Source organism: Suricata suricatta, chromosome 12, assembly GCF_006229205.1.
Source record: "Suricata suricatta isolate VVHF042 chromosome 12, meerkat_22Aug2017_6uvM2_HiC, whole genome shotgun sequence".
Taxonomy (NCBI): domain Eukaryota; kingdom Metazoa; phylum Chordata; class Mammalia; order Carnivora; family Herpestidae; genus Suricata; species Suricata suricatta.
The window spans coordinates 28,961,959-28,984,790 of NC_043711.1; the positions used below are offsets into that span (position 1 = coordinate 28,961,959).

The 22,832-nt window shown below is 48.0% G+C and overlaps 1 protein-coding gene across 3 annotated transcripts in view; it reads left to right on the plus strand.

Annotated features, from left to right (window-relative positions):
* The window catches only part of PTPRG (protein tyrosine phosphatase receptor type G), a 712,019-nt gene that overhangs the window by 587,232 nt on the left and 101,955 nt on the right, over nucleotides 1-22,832 (plus strand). For all 3 annotated transcript variants that reach the window (XM_029916842.1, XM_029916841.1, XM_029916840.1), the window contains exons 9-10: nucleotides 14,175-14,359; nucleotides 18,105-18,213. In XM_029916842.1, the coding sequence (XP_029772702.1) occupies nucleotides 14,175-14,359; nucleotides 18,105-18,213 (294 nt within the window). The remainder of the gene's footprint in view (nucleotides 1-14,174; nucleotides 14,360-18,104; nucleotides 18,214-22,832) is intronic.

Consider the following 22,832-nt stretch of genomic DNA (forward strand, 5'->3'; position numbering starts at 1 on the left):
TTTACTCCTGTGCACCCTTGCTCAAGTTAATACCCAAGTCTTGGCTTCTTTGTCTGTAAAATAGAAATAATAATCACAACCCCCTCCTTGGCTTTGACCTTTACAAGGAAATAATTTAGGAAGCAAAGAGTACAGAGCCTGGGACACGGAGGGCTCTCTGCAGATAATTATACTTTCTTGTCTGTGGGTCAGCAGTGGCTTCTTTGTATGCTCAGGATAAACTATTATATGTGACATAATTACCAGAAACACATTTCAGAATAAGGGGACGAGGCGGTTTTCCTGGTAGAAATGCAAACCCAGACTCTCGGAATTTCTTCAAACCCTTGTAGTGAAATCCACAATCCTTATATGATGCCCATGTCTAGACCCCCTCCCCAGCCCCATCTTGAACTTCACTTCTCCTGGCATTCTGCATTTCATTTCTCCCCCATCCCCGGTCCCAGCAGGCTATACCCTTTGCCTAGAAGGGCATTGCCTCACCTCTGTGCCTAACCCACCTCTCCTCAGCCTCCGTAGCCCAGCTCTAGGGTACCTTCCCCAGGTAAGTTTCCTGACTGCCTTGGCCGAGCTGCTTGTAACGGGGTGCCAGTACCTTTCTCTTTTGCACTTATCACAGTTGGAGTTTTACATTCTGTTGTATGTTTATCCCCCTAATGTCTAGCTTTCCCACCACCGCATAAGCTTCATGAGGAGTGAGACTGTCTTTTTATTTCCTTTTTGTTGGAGAGGGTGCAGTACTCACTGCTGGCTCCACAATCAGTATTTAACTAGATGAATGAAGGGGTGGATGGATGGATGGAGGGAAGACTGGATGGGAGGAAGGGTGGATGTATGGATGGGAGGGTGGGAAGGTGGATGGATGTATGGATGGATGGATGGATGGATGGATGGATGGAGGGAGGGAGGGAGGGAGAGAAGAATGGATGAATGGATGGATGGATGGACAGGAGGACAGGTGGGAAGATGGATGAATGGATGGATGGATGGGAGGAATGGTGGGAAGGTGGATGGATGAATGGGTGGATGGATGGATGAGAAGGATGATTGGATGGACTAAACTAATCCATATATGCCAGGTGGCCAGGATTTAAAGGATTAATTAAAAGATTTTTGCCACAGGGTTGGCACAGTTAGGGCATTTATGATCTAGGCCAGGCTAGGTCCTCTAATGGGAGGAGCATAGCTAGACAGAGACATTTGGAATAGGATTCCACATTCCTCCCAGTCCCTAAAACAGAGAGGCCCCTGAGATTTGGGAAGCCATCTCCTACTTTGACCATCAACTACTTGGATGGAAGTGTTCATTTTTAAAAAGCCTGGACAGAGGGCTTTCCTCTCCGTCCCAAGGGACAAGCACTCTCCCACACCTAAAAGCAGAGAACGGAAGTACTTAACATGGCAGGCACTGGTGTCAAGATGCTTCCAGACACAACTGCTCTTACGGCTTGAGAGCTGGTGAGTGGATGCTGGTAACAGACACCAAGGGCTGTCTGTCGTTTTGACACTTTATAAATATTACCTAATTACTTAATCCTCTCTGTCTCCAGGCAGATAGGCATAGTTTGAACTTCAAGGCCAACTTAGCAACCCTCCTATGGCTTCCGCTTTTTTTGCTCTCTAGAAAAATCATGCCTGACATTGGGTTTGTTTGTGTGGACACTGTGGAGCTTGTGAACAGTAATCTGGAAATTAATAAAGGCCAGCAGCATCCTTCCTCCCGGAGCCAACACGCTTCCCCTTTCTGTAGCTGACTAGCATTCACAGCCTGTGAAGCACCAGGCTCGGAGATGTTGGCGAGCATCTCCGTGGAGTCGCAGGAGGAATGCTGGGAGACAGACTATTTATCTTCCCCATCCTTCCCTCTGATTATTCCACAAACAAACATGCTTTAGTTGAGGCTGTTTTTCTTCAGGTCCAAGGAATGTGGGCAGAACACTTGGCTTTCTCCGGGTGTAAGAAACCTCTCACCTCCCCAGTCCCTGGGGCCTGATCATCAAAGACCATCTGGAAAGGCACAGTAGTGGGAGGCCAGGTTGAGTCCTGAGGAGTCGGCTTTTTCTCCTACCTTCCTGGCACAGCCAGTGGTCCTGCGGGCTGCAGGCTTCACTCCTGGGCCCTGTCTGGACTGGCTTTGTGATTCCAAAAGCACCGGTCTGAGCCATTGAAATGAGTGTCTTGGCCATGCCATTTCAAATCTCTGTCTGTGATGAAAAGGTACTATCTCCCCATCTGACACTAAATGTTAATAGGTATCATCAAGTGTGTGGAGCTCTGTGGTTTCTATGCTTACGGGCTAGAGCCAGCAAAACCTTCTCAGTGAGGAGTATACTGACCACTTATAAAACTGTTGGTTCCCCCAACCAGCTAGAAGCCTGGTCTCATCAGGGCATGTAGATCCATATGCTAAGGGCAGCCAAGAGACCAGGTGGCTTGGTCCTTCCTGTGTGCGGAGTAGGTAATTTCCACCTGGGGTGCTACCTGTTCATAGCCTGATCTCTCCTTGTAAGTACAGGATCCCTGTTCTCTTGGGTCCTCTTGGCAAGACCCACCAGTGGCTACTTGAAGCTGGTGCCCAGGTATGGGAGGCTCTGGAGCCATCCCACAGAGGGCCATCCTAACCAAATGGCCAGTTGGTGCAGACGTCACATCTGGGGTTTGAAACGAGGTAGGAGGCCAAACAGCAGGGCTCATGGCCTTGAGTCAGAACTGAGGTCAAATTAGCCTCAGATTCCAAGGAAAAGTCAGAGATGTAAAGTATCCTAATCAACAAGGCCATAACGAGCATTTCAGTGATAGGACGTAGAAGACTCAGCCAGAGAAAACCCAGCTCCAATATACCTTTGTTTACCCTGGACCTGTACCCTGGTATCTGGTACAGACCTCTATTAGGAGCCCAGGACTAGAGCAGGGCAGAGAGAGAAGCAGAGATTCAAGAGGTAACTGCACGGAAAGGATGCTGTGCTCAATTCAAGTGGGATAGGTCCACTTTGCCCTTTTGACAGGAAATCACAGCATCTTAGACTTGAAAGCGAGGGAAGTACCTGGAGTCTAGTCTACCACCCAGCGTCTGAGAAGCAGCTGTTGTTAAGTGGAGCTGGGAATATGCATCATTCTGAACTTTGCCACCTCCCTTAGCGCCAAGCTGAACAATGGTTTTTCCTGCACAGGACATGGACACCTCCCATGGCCTTTAAACTCTCAGAGGAAGAGGGATATCACATAGAAAAAAAAAAAAGACCTCGAAGTGGTAGGAGAGGTCAGGAATAGCATCATATGGGAAAGTCAAAACTGCATGCTCGGAGGACCGGAGAATTGAATTTCTGCTTCTGCCTTCCGGGACACTGGCTGCTGCCCTTGTATTTTGGGCATGTGGCTCTGTTAGATGCACAGCAGAGACCACTGATGGGATAAGAATGCTTTCCAATCTGCTGTCTTTCATGGTAGTTGCCACACCTAATACTCAGTCGGTGGCTGAGAAACTGACTTGCACACCAGGGCTTGTTCATGGGAACAGAGCGGGTGCCGTTGGGTGGTGTAGAAGAGAATTCCACAGATATAATAGACTCTTTCTCCCTCCTGCATAGGGGAAGCCCAGTTCTCCACCTCGTGTGTGTGTGTGCATGCATGCATGCCTCTTACTTTTACACAGTATGCCTCACTTTGAGCACTTCTGGTCACCAAATGTGGGGTAACTTTTCCCCAACCAAGCAATTCTGAGACACCGGCTGGATGTCCTACAAACTTAACTCAGTTCCGATACTGTCTACCTGAAGATAGAGTGTCAGATCCCACAGATTAAGGGCTCAGTCCTAAAAGGTTGTACCCACCCCACTTCAGATGCCAGTCACAAGTAGTAGATGTCCCAGTCACCCACAGCTTCTGTCCAACTTGGCTACAAATCAGAGGTTCCCACTACCCCCTCTTCGGTTTGATTGATTTGCTAGTGTGCCTCACTTGGGGAAACACGTAATTATGCTTACCAATTTATGAAAGCATATGATAAAGGATACAGATGAACAGCCAGATGAAATACATAGGGTGAGGCCGGGGAGGGTCCCCAGTGTAGGGGTTTCTGTCCCAGTGAGGTTAGGACCATGTTGTCACTTAGACATTTATGGAGTATCAGGAGCCCTCTGTCAGGGAGGAGGTCAGAAACAAACATTAGAACAAGAGATCCTCCTAATGTGTTTATCACTTAGAAAGTAGTAAGGGTTTTAGGAGCCCTGAGCCAGGAACCAGGGGTAGAGATGAATGTATATGTTTTATTTTGCCTCGTGACAGGTAACTGTTTGCTTTAGTGAGGACACCATAGAATGTTGGGGCCACTGTGCTCCGGAGTCTCTCCCCTCATGAGCAAGTGGCCGTCCAGCAAAGTCTGGCCTTGAGTGAGACTCACCCAGGGATGAACTCTGGCTCCAATCCTGTTAGCTTCAAGACCTGGCCCTGGACCGTTCCCTGTTTGCCAGCCATACTGGTTTTCTCTCCAGTTTTCCAACTGCAGGGCCTTTGCACAGCTGGGTTATTGTGGGTTTTTTTCGGTTTGACCTATCTATGCCTCCTTTCTTCCTATTCACTTTAGAAACCCTACTCTTGTTCAGATTTCAGTCCAAACATTTCTCTTCTCAGTAAATCTTTGCTAACCAATCCCCCAAACCTGGGTCAGGGTCCCTTATTAAATCTCTGTACAGAATAATATTTTTTTTAATTACAGAACTTTTAGTGTAGGGAGTATCTAACCTTTAATGCCGTGGACCCCTTCAGCCATATGGTGAATCTCATGGACCTCTTCTCATATTGATGGACTTTAGATGCATAAAATAAAGTAAAATAGATTACTAAGGAAGCCAATTATCCTCAGATATTATCAAAAAAATTTTAATTGTAATAGAGTAATTTATCTGCTTCTTGATGAAGGCATTAAATTATAAAATCAAGCAGTAGGTCTAATAACCATTGTAATTTTGAAATAATAATGAGCATGAAGGAAAACTTGAGATATTGGCCACAACTGTATTCTAGCAGAAATAGATCTGTGATTTCTATTGGTGATGTCCCCAGATCCTACTAATTACTGCTACTGTACTTTGTTGCCAGCATTTGAAAGGGAAGGAAATGTTTAAATTTTAGTTAGAGATCAGTGAACATAAAAGTGTATTTTTTCCCATCCAAGTTCACAGATTTCTGTGTATCCTATCTAGAGCCACTAAGAAGCCCTATATTAAAAACTTTGTTTTAGGGGGATTAGGTGGTTGATATGTTTCTCCCTCTGGGATGTGATCTCCAGGAGGTCTAGGACCACGTCCACTTGTGTTCACCTTTATCCCTAGTTTGTGGTCAGTGTCCTGGTATATAATAGGTGCTCAATAAATATCTAACAACAGCAATTGCTTATAGCATACTTGCTGTACATCAGTTAGCATGTGCTTGTGCACTTCCTGCACTTTCCCGAAAGTTTCACCCAAACGTTGTCCCAACCATACAACTGGTCTGTCTAGAACCAAAGCAGTCTTCCTCCAATGTGAAAAAGTGAGCGAATGACCATCTTGGATCTCTGACTCTAAAATGGGAAATATGGGGCGCCTGGGTGGCTCAGTCCATTGAATACCCAACTTTAACTCAGGTCATGATCTCACTGCTCATGAGTTCGAGCCCCACATCGGGCTCTGTGCTGACCACTCAGAGCCTGGAGCCTGCTTTGGGTTCTGTGTCTCCCTCTCTCTCTGCCTCTACCCGGCTCATGCTCTCTCACTCTCTCTCTCTCTCAATAATAAACAATAAATACATTTAATTGCGTTATGTTAATTAAATTAAATGGGTAAGGATGGAGCCAGGAGCCCCATAGAATTACAGAGAGGATTTCATGGCACGGTTGGTCAGGTGCACTAAGTCAGAGCCAGGCTCATCAGCTAGGACTTACTCTACAGAACCGCATGGAGTGAAGGCCCTGGGGCCGGACGCCCTGCACCACCCCATATGTTTCCTGCATCCCCGGGACGGTTTGGGGGACCGCAAATGTAGTCTGTGTTTCTGAGAGGGAGAGTGGTCACTGGGCTCCATCCATCGGTGAAAGAGTTGGAGGCTGCTCTGGAGCTTGTCAAGAGGCCCTGTACTCTGTCTCTCATTGAGAACAAGGAGGGTGGGGACGGGGGAGTGGAGAAGAAAGCCACAGCCCGGAAGCTGCAGTAGGCTGCACAGTGCCCACACGGGACAGGTGCACAGTGCCTGCCTGGGACCGGTTCCCCTTTTAAGCCTTTGAATAGCACTCCTGACTTTTTTACTACCACCTTGTAGAAAGGGAAAGTGATGTGGGAGGTGTCTGTGGCTAGAACGTACATGACCTTCCTGTTGCTCACCTACCACACACCCAGTTGGACAGACTGGGTTCCCGTTCTGAACCCTCCTCCCTGTGACTTGGTCTCTCTGGACCCCATGTCCTCATTCATCTTTATGGGGAGAATGATGGAACCCATGTCTTGGATTTAGCTCTGCGTGCATGGATTCTCTGAGATGAATGCCTGGAGCCTGGCCCTCGCACGGACTTGGCAGCCGGCAGCTCCAACATGGACGTTATTCGGTTGTCATAAAATCCAGAGAGGCGGGAGCTGGGGTCCTGTTTTGATCTCATCCTTCCAGGTTCTGCCACGTTGGCCCAGCAGTTTCTCATTCCTGAGCCTTTAGGCGGTGGGAGGGGAAGTGACCCCCCCCACACACACACACACACAGGACCGATATTCTGGGTTTGAAGCCCTACAGAGTCTGCTTTGGGGGATTTTGTGTTTACCTGGACCTCTTTGATTCAGCCCTTCAAAAAGAAAAATCCTTCCCTGAGGCCATTTCTTTGGAAATTTCCCCTAAAGGACTCCATATTCAAGGGTTCTTGAGCTGAGCTGAGGCGATAAAGAAATGACAGGCGTTTAAGCTGTCGGAGGCGAGGCTCCGGGGCTCCGTGCCACTTGAGCGAGTCCCTTCTGCTCAAAGAGGACGTAGTGCTTCCGCCCTCTCTCCCTGCCTGGCAGGCCCCTGGGGAGGGATCTTGAGAGCCCGTGGTCCCTCAGCCGGTTTGGGCAAAGCTCATGCCACGCTATGTGGTAGACAATGTCGCAGATGCCCCCTGCCCCAGGCAGCAGTGTCATTTCTGTTGGAAACATTGTGAAATGGTGAGTCTGTACCAAGGTGCTGTGTCTGAGCCGTGCTGCCCCTTTGATTTCTAATCGGTAACCAGCCCGTTGCCTGATTTCACAGGCACCCTGGGGGTGAAACTCAGGGTGGGGGGTGCAGGGAAGGGGCCCCTCCGGAGTTTAAGGCACTAAGAAGTCAGCACCGACCTTCACACAGAGCCTGTCACATTAGTTTGTGGAACACCCAGAATGAAGAGGGATGGGGGTGGCCATGGGGGAAACTACCGTTCTCTGTGAACCACTGAGAAAATATCCTTGACATTGATTTAGAATCAGAGGACCTTGGGTGCTCCGCTAGAAACCTCTTCATTATTTAACGAAGTCTGGGATCATAATTAAAGGAGGTTGAGAATGAAGGCAGAAATTCTGAGGGCTGGCACCGCGCATCGTCCCTGGTGCCTGTGAAAAAGCAGCCAGACCCCATCGAGAACATAACCGGGGAAGGGGAGGGCTGATGTCAGGAGCACCTCACAGGGGAGTGTTTGTTGAAAGAGCCGGTGTGGCACCTCCCACGTGGTCAACGGGCTTCTTTTCTGTGTCAGAGATGCCTGGCCGACTCCCCGTGCCAGTTGCAGTGTGCCATGGCCATTGGCAGGGGTGCCCGGCACCTGTTGTGTGGCTGAGACAGTGTTCTGGTGCTCGTGTTAGACCAGGGGGAAACTCACCTGGTCCTGGTGGCCGGGCGGCTGTGGCTGAAGTGAGCCACAAAAAGGCAGCGGGGACTGTAGCAAACAGGGAGCACATCCCCCCCGCCCCCCAGCTCTGAAGGGGAAGCTGCTGGGAGCTTCCTGTGGATGCAGACCCACTGTAGACACCCAGCAGTGTAGGTCAAACAGGCCAAATTTTTAAGTTAAAAATTTTTTTATTGTTTTATTTATTTTTGAGACAGAGAGAGACAGAGCATGAAAGGGGGAGGGCCAGAGAGAGAGGGAGATGGAATCAGAAGCAGGCTGCAGGCTCCGAGCTGTCAGCACAGAGCCCGATGCGGGGCTCGAACTCACAAGCCAGAGCCAAAGTGAGATGCTTAGCCAGCTGAGCGACCCAGGAGCCCCAAAGTATGCCAGTGTTTGAAGCACTGAATGAGCCCAGTAGCTCGTGCCTGTATTTGCCACTGGGCCTGAGCCTCAGATCCTCGTTCAACCCCGGTAATCTCTACGGTCCTCACCCCAAGCCCGAGAGGAGGAGATCACCAGGTAGCAACCACCCGTTTTTAAATGAGAACACTGTGTGGGAGGCCGGCTCCACAGTCCATGCTTTATTACGCCAGCTTTTCCAGAGCATTCCATAAAGTTCTGTAAGGCTCTGGTCTATAGTTTGATTTTGCAGGGATGTTTTTTGGAAAGGAAGGGCTTCCCTCACTGAACAAGCCAGCAAAGGCTGACAACACAGAGCCCAGCAAGGTGTTGTCTGCTTACGTGCCTGGCCTTTGGAAGGCTCCTGGTCACTCCACCTCCGCAGCCTCTGAGCATGCTGGGAGTTTTGTCACTCTGTAGTCTGAACATTTCTTCCGATGGGCAAACGTCCCCCTGCGGAAGGTGTGAGTGGAAGACCAGGGACAGGGTCTTCACAGGAACTCGAGGCTCCTGAAGTGATCCCAGGGACGGATCGTATGGCACTGACTCCGTGCTTGGAACCCTGGTGAGTGCTCCCGACCGACGAGCAGAATACCTTTCTTCGTTCTGTGAATGAAATCTGAGGCCCCGCTGAGGGTCTTCGAGATGACGAGTGTGGTCCATGCCCTGGAGGAACTTTAGGCCCCATCACAGAGGTGGCTGTGGGGACACATGGGAAGGGCAGGTTGAAGTGGGGAGCCAGGGAGCTCTGGGAGCACAGAGATGTCAGAGAGGAGCTGTGAGGTTGGATCCAGACCCTCAGGGAGGCCAGGTGGGGCTGGGGGGGTTGTTGGCCAGAGAGAAAGGCGGAAGAAAATGGCGGGCATGGAGGGGGTGAGGGCACACAGGACGTGTACACCAGAGGAGCCTACCCACCCAACAGGGCATTCATTCCACCAGTATTTACTGAGGGCCTGCTCTGTGTCAGGCTCTGTGTTTTTGCTTTTTGTTTGTTTAATATTTATTTTTGAGAGCGAGACAGAGTGCAAGGCAGGGGGAGGGGGAGAGAGAGGGGGAGACACAGAATCCGAAGCAGGCTCCAGGCTCTGAGCTGTCAGCATAGAGCCCAATGCGGGGCTCGAACTCATGACACGAGCCGAAGCCAGATGCTTAACTGACTGAGCCACCCAGGCACCCCAGTGGGGCTTTTTTTTAATGTTATTTATTAATTTTGAAACAGAGTGTGCAGCAGGCAAAGGACAGAGAGAGAGGGAGAGAGGATCCAGGCAGGCTCCGTGCTGTTATTGCAGAGCCTGATGCAAGGCTCAGTCTCACGAGCTGTGAGATCATGACCTCAGCCAAAATCAAGAGCCAGACACTCAACTGACCGAGCTGCCCCGGTGCCCTGTGCCAGGCTCTGTTTTCAGCACCAAGGATAATGCGGCAGACAGGACTGAAAAGATGCTGGCCTCCTGATGTTTCCATTCTAGTGGGGAAGTCGATTATTTACTAAATGCAGTCAGGGAAGTCAAGAATGTAATTGCACACAGTAATAAGTGCTCAGAGAATCTCCACTCCGAGGCCGAGTGGGCCTCTTGGGCTGTGTTGAGGGACAGAAGTCAGTGCTAGGAATGCAAGTGTAGGTAGTAAACAGGTTTCAACTCAACATTTGGCCTCCCTTTATTTTCTAGATTAAGGTTCAGCAAACCACTGGCCCAGGGGCCAGAACTTGACCATTGCCTTTTGTACAACCATGAGTTAGGAATATATTTTTTTTATTGTAAACAGTTGAAAAAAACATCAAGATTGCCCAACACGTGAAAATCCTATGTGGGAACTATTTTTTTAGGGTTTCAATAAATTGAATAAAAAAGGATTCCTCTAGATGACTTGGTATGTAAATAGCAGCTCTGCAAGATAAAAAGAATAAAGAAAGTCCTATGAAATTGGAATGTAGTGCCCAGGAAGAAAGGTTTATTGGAGCACAGCCACGCTCATTCCTATACATGCAGCCCGAGCCGGTTTTGCACTTCAAAGGCTGAGTTTACTATTTGCAACAGAGACTGTGCATTTCCAAAAGCTGAAAACACGCGCTTATATGGCCCTTTACCAAAAAAGTTTGCCAACTCCTCTTGTTGGTCTTTCTAGTACTCTGCAAATACCTCCTCCAAATCTGGCCCAGAAAAACCCTCCCTCTCAGGGAAGTGGTGGAGATAGATAAAGAGAGAAAATTTTCTGTTCTGTCTGCTCTTCTAGGTGGAATGGAGCGCCTCAGCTTGCAAATCGCTGGCTACGGGCTTCAACATGTAGTCTAGGACAAGCCTGGACCTCCGGAGGCCCCTCAGTGAATTTCCCTCTGAATGGGTGGTCTCATTCCAGGTCTGACCAGCCTCCTTTGTGAGCCTCACTCAGCATTTTCTAGTACCTTGTCATGCACCTGAAATTAACGTCACATAGTATGGCAATTATGCTCAGATTTTTTTTTTTTTACGAAGGTCCTATTGGACAAAGATTCTCCCTAGTGGTCAGCGTGACCCACAGATTCTCCAAAATGTGATATTAACTGATAATCTCAGCATTTAAAACGTTAAAGTGCTAGTTTCAAATAAAAGGGTTAGACTTTTCAGTGTACATAAATATTTTCTAGTATCTCTGCACCTTCATTCAAAACATTGATACCAAACTCTCTTTATTGACAAGGAAGTATTTCCATGACTTAGTGCGTTAAACACAGCAACAATGTAACAATATAATGTAAAGCCATATGCCATTTACGTCAAATTGTGTACATGTGGTTTTACAGGTGTATGAAGAGATATCTCACGAATGTGAGATCCCCAGAAAGTTAACAATGGTTATCTCCAAGTTCTGGAATTTGGGGTGATTTTTTTAAACTTTCTTCTTTTTTGTATTACTTGGGTTTCTTTTTAAAAACATTAACATGAATCATCTTAATCAGCAAAGAAAAAGTGAGCTATTTTAATTTCAAAGGATAAATAAGAATGGTTGCATCCGCATGTGGGTGATAGAATTATTTATGTGGTTATGATGTAACTGCTGGAGATATATGCATCCCCATGCAGCTCACCACTAATTGGAGCAGAGGAGTGATGTCTTCAGAATAAAGGAGTTTAAATAAGAACATGGTAGGAGGTGAGAAGAGAGGTAGAAATCAGGAAATCTGACATGGTCATCATTGTGAGATATGGAAGCTTTCCAATATATGAATCTCCCGGGTTCATTATTGGCACCTGGAAAGATGGGGTGTAGATCTTTCCTTGTTTCGTCTCCCCCACCCCCCACTCCTCATGCTCTCAGTCTTGAGAAACTACCGCCACTTTTGCACTAGAGGGATTTTAAAGCGGTGTGTTAGCGCCACCTAGTGTCCTTATCCTGTCACTGCACCCCCAGCGTCTCACTGAAGGCCTCCCTTCAGATGGCTTGTTTGATGTCCCTGCCCTGGTGGCATTTGCACCACAGGCAGCACGATGCCTCCTGGGGCTCTCCGGGGCGGTGGGAAGGCCTCATTAATTTATCCCTTCCTTCCTGTCTTAGTTGCACAAAGTGAATCTCTCCGGCTGACGTATGATTTGGCAGTTGAAAAGCAAAAGAATGCCTCCCTATCAAAACCAATCTCCACTTCGCTCCAGCAGCCCAGGTCCTTAAAGCTGGGCCCATGCTTCTCTGGCAGGAAAGCCATCCTGCTCCTCCCGGGCAGCCTTGGGCTTGGGGCTCTTGATTAGAAAATAGGGGAGTCTGGCTCCCGGTGGGCCGCTGGCCATGTAATTGAGCCTCCGGGAGATGCCAGAACCACACCATGGACCCCTGACCCATCTCCTCCAGTGTGACTCACCTCCTGGGCCCCAAAGCTGAGCCGGTCCGCACTGCCCTCCGCTCCCACACACCTTTCCTATTCCAGCACGTCACCAGGCCTGTCCGTTTTACCTCGTTTGCTCTCGAACCTGCCATTCTTGGATCCTCTCTCTGGTCTGCAGGCCTGGCTCCCTCCTTCACTCCCGACTTTCCACATTCTTCTGCCGGGAGGTGGATTGCTTTTCAAGGGATCTTGAAAAGTGCACACCTGCTTGCATCATTCTCTGGTGTAGCTCTTTCTCGTGGCTTCCCAGTGCTCACAGGATAAAGACCAGACTTTGCATCTGGGGTACGAGGCCTTTCCAGCCACACCAGTTAATGCTTGCCTCTTGCCTTGTTCTCCGTGCTTCCATCCAGCCCCTCAGGCCTTCCCCTTGCTGTGGTCCCTTGGCCTGCCCTCTCTTCCTCCCCTTAATCTCCACTTACCTGTCAGCTCTCAGGCACATATGCCTTCGTCAACGGAGTGTTTACCAAAGCCTGGGCCAGATCCTCCCGTAACGTGCTTGGGAGAACACCGCGTCCCTCTCCTCTGCTGGCCACCCATTCCATCCGGGTGTGTGATACCAGGCCGCATGTGTGGCTTTCTTGGGTGAATCCCATTGCCCCCTCTAGACCAGTGGTTTTTAGCTGGAGGTGACTGGCCTTCCAGCGGACATTGGTTGTCATAATGGGGGAAGGAAGCACTCCTGGCTACCGGATGACCCCAGGCATGCTGCTAAACATCCAGCAGTGCCCACGACAGCCCCCAGGGAGTGAAGAATTGTCTGGCTCAAGGTCAGTGATGCTGAGGCTCAGAAACCCAGCCATCAACTCTAAGCCCCACGGAGGCAGGAGTGATGGCCACTGGGAAAGAACACATTTCAAAACCTGAAACGTTATACTATTAAAGGCTGACTTGTTAGCGTCGACCCTTTAGTGGATTTGTCTGTAGATGCGGTAGAACCACGTCCCTTTGAACCCGCCAGCCGCAAGGAGAGAAGGGGGGAATTAAATTAGGCTGGCGTTTCCGTGTGCCCTGCGTCAGTATAATTACGCAAGGCACTGCTGGTCCAGAGAAAACCCTTCCCTGTTTTCTGTGTCTTTGCTTTAAAATTAAAGTCTCATTTTAAATTATATCGGTTCACACTCTGATGTATTTACAGTAAAGTTTCATCTACAGTTTTAGTTTGTGGGGATAGCCCACACATCAGATGGCCTGACTCCTTCAAGAAAGTCATCATGAAAGAAGGCCAGGGGACTGTAATAGATGTAAAGAGGCTAAAGCCCTGCAGTTTGCATAACTAACCGCAACAGGAATGGGGGAAATGGATATAAACAATCACGGGACTTGATCGGGGAAATTTGAATATGGACTATATATCAGATAATATTATTGAGTTCATGTCTCTTTTCTTAAGTATGGTAACACCATAATGGTTACTGTCTTAGCTCGGGCTGCTACAGCAAGCTACCGTAGCCTGGAGGTTCATCAACAACACAGATTTTTTTTCCCCATGTGGACACTGGGGTAAGGCACTAGCAAATGTGGCGTCTGGTGAGAGCCTGCTTCCTGGTCCACAAGACGGCTGTCTGCTTGCATGGTGAATGGGTGAGGGTCTCGTTTATAGAAAAACGAATCCCATGCATAGTGAACGAGGGCTCTATCTTCATGACTCAGTTGTCTCCCAAACACCCCACCTCCGAATACCGTGACAGTGGGGATGAAGTTTCAGCATATGAATTTGCAGAAAGGGATGCAAGCGTGCAGTCATGTGCTATTATATAAGAGAACGGCCTTATTCTGAGGACACCAAGTCCAAAGTATTAAGGAGTGAAGCCTCAGCATGTTTGCAAGTTGCTTTTGGTGGTTTTTCAGGAAAACTGTGTGTGTGTGTGTGTGTGTGTGTGTGTGTGTGTGTGTGTGTGGTGCAAAATGTTAGCAGTGGGTGAAACTCGGTGAGAGGAGTATGGGTATTTCCTGTAGTACTATGCCAGCTGTTTGAGGGTGGAATCTGGAAGAGCTCGGGGGCACAGGTGGAATCGCGGGGTGTCCCCGGAGCCCCCGAGCTTGGCCATGTGTTCTCTTCAGTCTGCAGCTCTCCGCCCATCCACATGAAGGTGCAGCCGCTGAGCCAGACGGCGCTGCAGGTGTCCTGGAGCCAGCCCGAGACCATCTACCACCCCCCGATCATGAACTACATGATCTCCTACAGCTGGACCAAGAATGAGGACGAGAAGGAGAAGACATTTACAAAGGACAGCGACAAAGACTTGGTAAAACCTCCCTGCTCCTTCGTAACTGCGCTTGCAGTGACGAGGGGGCCCCTGCCGGGTCTCCTACCCACCCCTGCACTGCACGGCATGCTTTATCTGAGTCTTTGCAGCCTCATGCGGCCTGCAGAGGGTGCTGGCTACCTGTGGGAGCCGTGGCCAGGCCCCCCTGGGCTCCTTCCATCTTTCTGCCTCCTGGTTATGCCACCCGGAAAAGCTAGGGCATTTCTTTGTAATCAGACTCTTCAAAATTGACTGCTTATTCTCTCATTATTTACAAAAAACAACAACAGGGGCTTCCGGGTGGCTCAGTGGGCTGAGCATCCAGCTTCAGCTTGGGGTGATCTCATGGTGGTGAGTTCGAGCCCCACATCAGACTCTCTGCTGTCAGCACAGAGCCCGCTTCAGATGCTCTGTTCCCTTTCTCTGTACTTTTCTCCCCTTACTGGTGCTCTCTCTGTCTCTCTCAAAAAGAAATAAAACATAAAAAAAACAAAAAACTAAGCAACCAATAAAAAATCAGAAAGCTTCCATTAAGCCCTTTTTTAAACCTGATGTGGCTCTTGTAAATCTTAAATGAGCTCTGCAAATGTACAACAGGTCCTGGCACATAAGTGCTGGATGAGCACCAAGCTATTGTTATTACAGGTCTTCCTTTCCTCCTCCTCCTCCTCCTCCTCCTCCTCCTCCTCCTCCTCCTCCCCCCCCTCCTCCTCCTCCTCCTCCTCCTCCTCCCACTAATACTACAGTCACCTGCACCATCAGCTGTCCAGAGTCCCCATGGCTCCCTCTGTCACAAACGATCTGCCGCACACGTTACCATTTCGCCCTGGACTCACTGTGACCATGTGATTTTAAAACTCTGTTCTCAGACTCTCAGACACTCGAATATCTGACGTCTCTCTGAGCTGCCCACCCCCCACCCACTTCTCGCCCCAACATTTACGGAAGTGTTGAGAGGTCAACACCAACGTGGCCCTTTGGAACAGATGTTTGCCAGAAAAGCAAAAGTTCACTATACAAGCAAACCCTCCAGCAAGCACGATGCTCCAAGTCTTTGCATGGAAACTCAAAGTGACACATTTGGGTTTGAAACCCTTGCACTTATTGTTAATCAAAAAAAAAAAGGGGGGGCTGTGTAGTACTGAAACCGTAATTGTATGGGCACATGAAAAATGTAGTGGCACCAAGAGGGATTCTTAATGACGGTTATCACTTATTTTTCTCTTTCCAATACAGAGTCCCCCGGGCCTGTTCCATCAGTTATAGAATAATACTTTTCATATTCTTTTAGATGAAGATTCTTTTCCTTCATTGCCATTTATATTTTCAATTTCCCCACTAGACGTTGTTATCTGGGTCACATTAGGGAATGATGAGCCTTGTGAAATCAGAGCGCGATCTATTGAAAGGCACCCAAGGTTATGATGTGTTTTAACCTTTCTCTTGTCACCGTTGGAAGTCCATCAGGGATTTTTCGCTTTCTTGAGTACAGATGACTTGCGTTAATCAGCAGAAACTATCTAGACACTTATGCAGTTTCTTGTTTGACGTGGAACATAATTAAACACACAAAGATAAATAGATACTGGCTGGCAGTGAATTCTATTAAACCCCTGCATAGTTGGGGCAAGGATTTCGCTCTGAATAAAGACGGAACAGGGGTCAGAGGTTTAGAGAATGAGGCATAAATTACTTTCTGAGAGAAAGCGAGAGAAAAAACCTGCTTTGACAGCAAGGTCTTTTTTAAATCAGAATTTTCTAGAGGGGATTATTTTCTTTTGGGACACAAAATTAATTTTCTTAATTCCTTAAGAAATTGAGGGTGCTGACTTAGCGGCAGTAAAGCTATTCTTTACCTTACGGCTACTGGGGTTAGAAACCAGAAAGTAACACCTTTTTTTTTTTTTTTTACAATTTTTAAAAATTTTATTTACTGTTTAGTTGTTTATATTTGAGAGAGAGCATGAGTGAGTGAGGGGCAGAGAGGGACAGAAAGAGAGAATCCCATGAGGGGCAGAGAGAGAGAGAGTGCAGAGCCCGAAGCAAGGCTTTAAACTCAAGAACCGTGAGATCACAGCCTGAGCTAAAGTTGGAGGCTTAACCGACTGCATCACCCAGGCGACTCCCGTAAAAGTAATAACATTCATGCAGCATTTTCCAGCTTGGACTTCTTTTCCCCCTCACCTGTGGGGCGGGTGTATTACCTACCTTTCTCAAGAGAGAGAGAAGATTCTTCAAGTGAAGTAACTTGACCCCAGCCCACTGATATCCCCAGGAAGCCATTTGAGAGGCCAGGATAGCAGGTTCGGTCACAGGAACATTCTCGTGCCCGTTCAGATGTTTTCAGTAGCTGCTCCGGGGAACCCCACTCAGCGGTATGCTTTCCATACTTGGCCCAGAAGGTACGTTTTAGTGACAAGACATTTCATCCTTTAGGAAGTCTTTGAAAATCAGCCCCTTTGGTTGTTTCAAGGAAGCAAGGGCTTCCTAGGTACTTTCCAGTTCCTCATTTTGTTTTTTAAAATGTTGATTTATTTTGAGAGAGAGCGAGCAGGGAAGGGGCAGAGAGAGAGAATCCCAAGCAGGCTCCACACTGTCACCACAGAGCCCGATGTGGGGTTCATACCACGAGCCATGAGATCATGACCTAGGCTGAAACCAAGAGTCGGGTGCTTGACTGAGCCACCCAGGAGCCCCCATTTTCTCTTTTTCAAAGGCTCTTGGAGTAAAGCTTTGAGGAATGCAGATTCGGATTTTGCGGGTGATGCTTGACCAGGGATTGACAAACGTTTTCTGGAAAGAGCTGGATAGCAAAATGTGTGGGGGGTTTCCAGCCCATAAGGACCTTAAGGCAGCTACTCAACTCTGCCTTTGTAGGGTGAGAGCTGCCACTGACAACATGAAAGTGAACAGGTGTGGCTGCGTGCTAATAAAACTTTATCAATAAAAGCAAATAGCGGGCAGGATTTGGCCTGTGGGCTGTGGCTTGCTGACCTCTGTGTCAGTCCAGGGGCATTCTTGATGTCATGTGGTGTGGAACACCTGTGAGCAAGGTTGGCACGGCCCGTGTTATAAAGGACTCGCAAGAACCCTGGGAGTAGCTACAGCTCTTCCCATTGAACAGGCGAAGGCAGCAGAGGCTGGAGGACACTGAGCAGCTGACTTGGAGCCACACGGCTAGTGAGCGGTGTGACGAGGGTGGGTCTCGTGTCATCGGGACCCTAATCGAGTGTTCGGATGTATTATCCATCCGTTGGGCACAACAAGGCCTTCGGACTGCGAAGAAGCATACATGCCAAGATTTTGTTGTTGATGTTAAATAACCCTGCCTGGTTCTGAAAGTTTAGGACCCTTGGGAACTCTAGAGGCTGTCTAGGGTGAGTAGTTAGAGATGATAACCAGACTGACGGTACGGTAGTTCTGAAGGAAGCCCAAGCCGTGGAGTGTGAAGAAGACTGAAGACATGTTCCGGACCAGTCAAGGATGAGTCAAGACTGATTTTGTTACATATGTTATCCTGTACGTCTCAGTGTTGAAAACAGATTCCCAGCCAGTTATTTCTAAATGTTCCTTCCTTTCAAAGTGAGCCTTTGGTCAGTAGGGGGCTCTCATGTTTGTCAGGCTTTGCCATGATGCCCAGAAACCTGAAAGGACTTCTTAACATTATTCTAGGTTTGGTTTTAGAAGGTAAAGCATGTACCGGCCTTCAAAACCAACTCAGTGCCTTTTCTTTCCTCACCTACAGAAAGCCACCATTAGCCACGTGTCACCGGATAGCCTCTACCTGTTCCGTGTCCAGGCCGTCTGTAGGAATGACATGCGCAGTGACTTCAGCCAGACCATGCTCTTCCAAGGTAAGGCCAGTTCCTTCTTCTCTGGCCGCGGGTGCCCCTGCACCCCTCCTTTGTTATGCTTTATCCTTTTTCTTCCTAACGCACTTGGACAGAGGAAATAAGGCTGTCCTAAGAATCCATGTGGAGTTTTAAATCACACCTGAAAAGCCTCTGGAATTTAGGCTTGTCTTTTAGGTTGGGGGTTTCATAGGCCAGAAGACAGGTAAGAAGAGCAAAGTGTTGATTATTTTTTTTAATCATTATTGTCGTATTCCAGCTGTGGGGGACCAAGGATGTGTCTAACACTGTGTGATCACAGAATCACCCCCTTGTCACATTATGGAATATCGTCTGGATTTCTAACATGGTTCATTTAGCTATTCTCGTAAAAACTAGAACCCAAACATATAGCATACTCCTCTTTTTTTTTTTTAAGTTCATTTACTTATTTTGAGAGAGACAGAGACAGCGTGAGTAGGCGTGAGGAGCAGAGAGAGAGAATTCCAAGCAGTCTCTGCAGTGTCCAGGGCAGGGCCTGAAACGGGGCTCAAATGCACAAAACTGCAAGATCGTGATCTGAGCCAAAACCAAGAGTTGGATGCTTAACCAACTAAGCCAACTGAGACACACTCTTCTGTCTTGCGAGCCACGCTGATAAGCCCTTGATTGCAGGATCCTTGAGTTTCTAAAGAAATAGCTGTGTGTTCCCTCCTGACAGAGAGTCTGATAGAAGTTCCAGAGCCAAGACTAGGGTGAGTCAAAAGAAGCATTTACTTTGGTGCAGAATTTTTTTAAGAGTACCAAAAACTCTGTAATCATGATATGTTGTGTTTTTTAAAACATTTTTATTTTATTTTTGAGAGACGAGAGAGAGCACAAGCAAAAGCAGAGAGAAAGGGAGACACAGAATCCAAAGCAGGTTCCAGGCCCTGAGCTGTCAGCACAGAGCCTGACATGGGGCTTGAACTCACAGACTTGAGATCATGACCTGAGCTGAAGTCAGATGCTCAACAGACTGAGCCACCCATTCACCCAATATGTTGTATTTTAACAGAACCTTTTTCGGAAGCAAAATCAGTGCAAAATGTTCATGGAGAAGATATGCACATTCTAAATAAAGCCAGGCTCCACTCTGTCTTAATGTGCCCCAACCTCATCCCAGTCCTGGTTCCAGTGAAACTTTATTCACAAAAATAGGCAGCGGGACGGTGGACCTAGTTGTTGACGGGATCTGGTGACGTGTACCGAGTCCAGCATGGCGGGAGGGACCAGGGGGACCAGGCCATCTGCCAGGCTGAGGTCCTTCCTGATAAGTTTCCTCACATCGGGGATCCTCAAGTTCAGAGAAACCTACATACCAGACCAGCGGCCCTTAACTTTTTTGAGTCATGTATGTTTTGAAGTCTTTGGACCTTTTCTGTAGAAAATTACAGAATTTTGCATACCACTTCAGGGGCCCCATCAAGCCCATAGGCCCTGGACCAGCAGCGCCCATCAGCCCATCTGAGAAGTGGTGGTATTGACGGCACCGACCTCACAAGGGACCTTGTGTAATGGCGTGCGGTGAAACATGTGAAGTCATTAGCAGAGTGCCTGTACCAACGTTATATATCACCTTAGTACTAGGTTTCATACAGAAAATAATAAAGGGTGAACCCAGGGTAAAAAACCCTCCAGCTTTAGCTTCCCTCTAAGGAGCCCTTCTAGCTTCATAGTTGGCATTTAGCATTTAAATACTCTTTGCTAATGTTCACATTATGTCATCCTTCCATTTAAACTAATTAAAACGAGCATCACTGTACCTTTTTCACACGTAAATCACACTCCCCACGTCCACCTGTGCCCCGCGTGTCCTGGCCCCTCTGCCTGGGTTGACAAGGGTCCATAGGCCACACAGGCACAGCCAGGTCAGTGGCGGCCCAGGGGAGAGAGAACAGGAGGCCACGGTGGGAACTTGCTGAGGCCGGGGCCCTGGAACTTTGGACGCATAAATCATGATTAGGCCTCCCCTGTGCTCCGACCAGGAACCTAGAATCTGCAGAACTGCCTGTCCTGATTAATAGGCCCCCGAGCTTGCCGGCTTCTGCGGGGACTTTGAAAAATTAAATGTTTGTAATGTAATGTAATTCAGGAAGGCCCTGTCAGCTATAAATTCCAAGCATGGGATTTTTAAAATGTCAGATCACAGAGACTTGTTGGAAATGGCCAGGGTCTCCTCTGTCTACCGAGCCTCACTCTGTGCAGAAGTGGACGTGCGTGTGCTGGTGTTCCGTATTGCTGCTTGTCCCTCGATGCTGACAGATGGGCATGGGTCCCTCGGCCTCCCCTCGGTGGCTTTTGCATCTTCCCTAAAGCAGCCAGTGGGCAGTGTACAGACTAACACTTCAGGCAGGCCCGCACACCTCTTGAGAGCCACATAGCGTTTATGCGCAGAGGCACCCAGAGCACAAAACTGATCAACTAATAGGGCTCACATCTTACAAATAAAGGAAAAAAGCTCACGGAATTTCACAGAGGCCTGGTTCAGAATAATTGGGTTTCCCAGTGATCAAGTTCACATCTGGTTTGGGAGCATGCGGAAGCCGTGTGGCGTGCGTACGTTATGGTAAATATAACACTATTAAGTATGACGTATTTACTGGAGTGGTAGATACGACAGTAATAGTAGGAAGCAGTATCTAGGGAAGGGCTCCCAGTCACAGAGCATTTTCCCGTAACTTAGTAAGTTGTTTCATTTGACCCCGTGGCAGCTCGAAATGTACATGTTATTTCACAGATGGAGAGATGATGTTCCAGGCAGTCAAGTAACTTGCGAAAACAAACCACTTGGCCACCAAGCAGAGTTTCTTATTCCAAATCCAAATCATTTATACCCAGCACCAGGGCACCCCCAAATATTACCCTGAACTCCCCGTAATTCAACAAAAACGGATGAGAAGATTGATTGCTCTGTGTTCAAAGCCTGTCTTTAGTTCTCAACGGTTATAGAAAATAGTGGTTCTTTTTTTTTTTTAATGTTTTTATTTATTTTTGATACAGAGAGAGACAGAGCATGAGAGGGGGAGGGGCAGAGAGAAAAGGAGACACAGAACCAGAAGCAGGCTCCAGGCTCTGAGCTAGCTGTTAGCACAGAGCCTGACGCGGGGCTCGAACCCACGAACGTGAGATCTGACCTGAGCCGAAGTCGGAGGCTTAACCGACTGAGCCACCCAGGCGCCCCGAAAATAATGGTTCATGAACTTTCTCTCCGAGCCACAGACCCATCAGTCACCTGGAGCCGATGGATCCCATCTCAGAATGGCTGAAAATAAATAAGTAAAATACATAGACAGGCAAACCCATTATGTTTGAGTACAGTTGTCAAAAGATTTTAAACAGATTTGGGAATATAGTCCTCTATGCTGTTTTATTAAGGCATTGAAGGACAAGCATCAGTCGGCTTGCTCCCTTGATTTCTGGGTGGTGACAAACACAAATGCTGTTGCAGAACAATTATAAAGGAGGCTAAAAATATCTGACTTCGGTCAGAAACAAAGTCACAGGCCCCGCTGGGGCCGCTGAGATGTGTTGGCTGCTCAGTGGCAGAGGAGGGCCTTGCTTTCACGTCCGTGAAAGCTTAGTCGTAGGCAGATGCCTTTTTTTCCTTCCTGTCACTGAATCTCTTTGGGCCCATGGGGGCCAGGCTGAGCGCTTCTGATATGAACGGTCCTGGAGAAACTTCCTGGTCACCACGGCTGGAACCAGCCTGATAGAAACTGTCAAATGTTAATGAGAAGTGGGCGGGCCTTGTTGTTGTTTAGTTTCTGGGCCTTAATCAGAGCCCTTTGTAAAGGGCAGGTGACACAGGTCTCTTAGGACACCTGCCTAAGGAAGGGAGGTGTGTGCACCTTTCTGAGACAGCACGGTATGGATCCTACAGCGACTGAAAGATGACAGGAAGCTATAGTTACACACATGCGACGTTCATTAGTGAACGTGTCATTAGGTTGGAGGTTCTGGACTCAGGCGCCCCTGGGGCCATGCAGGGAGCATGTGCAGAGGAGGGGAGGGTTATCAGTGGGAAGCCGGCCACCCTACTCCACCAAAGGGACTGAGGGACACTCACCCCCGCAGGAGAGAGAGTTCAGTTGTACCGAATATTGTGACTTTACAGGATAAGCAAGAAATTGGGATTTTTCGTTTGAAAGGTATTACAACAAATTCAGTTTTAGAAAAGCTTGCAGGCCAAACAAAAATTATGCCAGTCATTTACCACTTCTGGTTTCGACAAAAACTTATAACAGATACGCATATTATGTACTTTGGTATTTAGTGGGTTTTTTGCTGATATTTTGGTGCCGTGTATGTTTAGGGAGCAAACTCTTAGTTTATATAACACTCCTATTTGGAGATAACCACAGAGAAGCAATTTGGTATTTTCTTTAATTACACTGTTTAGCATAATTCAACCCAAGTGTCTTCCAACAAAGAAAGGATAAATAAAATGCAGTATATGCATACAATGGAAACGTTGAAAAAGATGGAAATTGGGACACATGGTCCAGCGTGGATGAACCTCAACGACCTTGTGCTAAATGCAATGCCAGTCACATAAAGACAACTCTATATGATTCCACTCACATGAAGCATCTACAGCCATC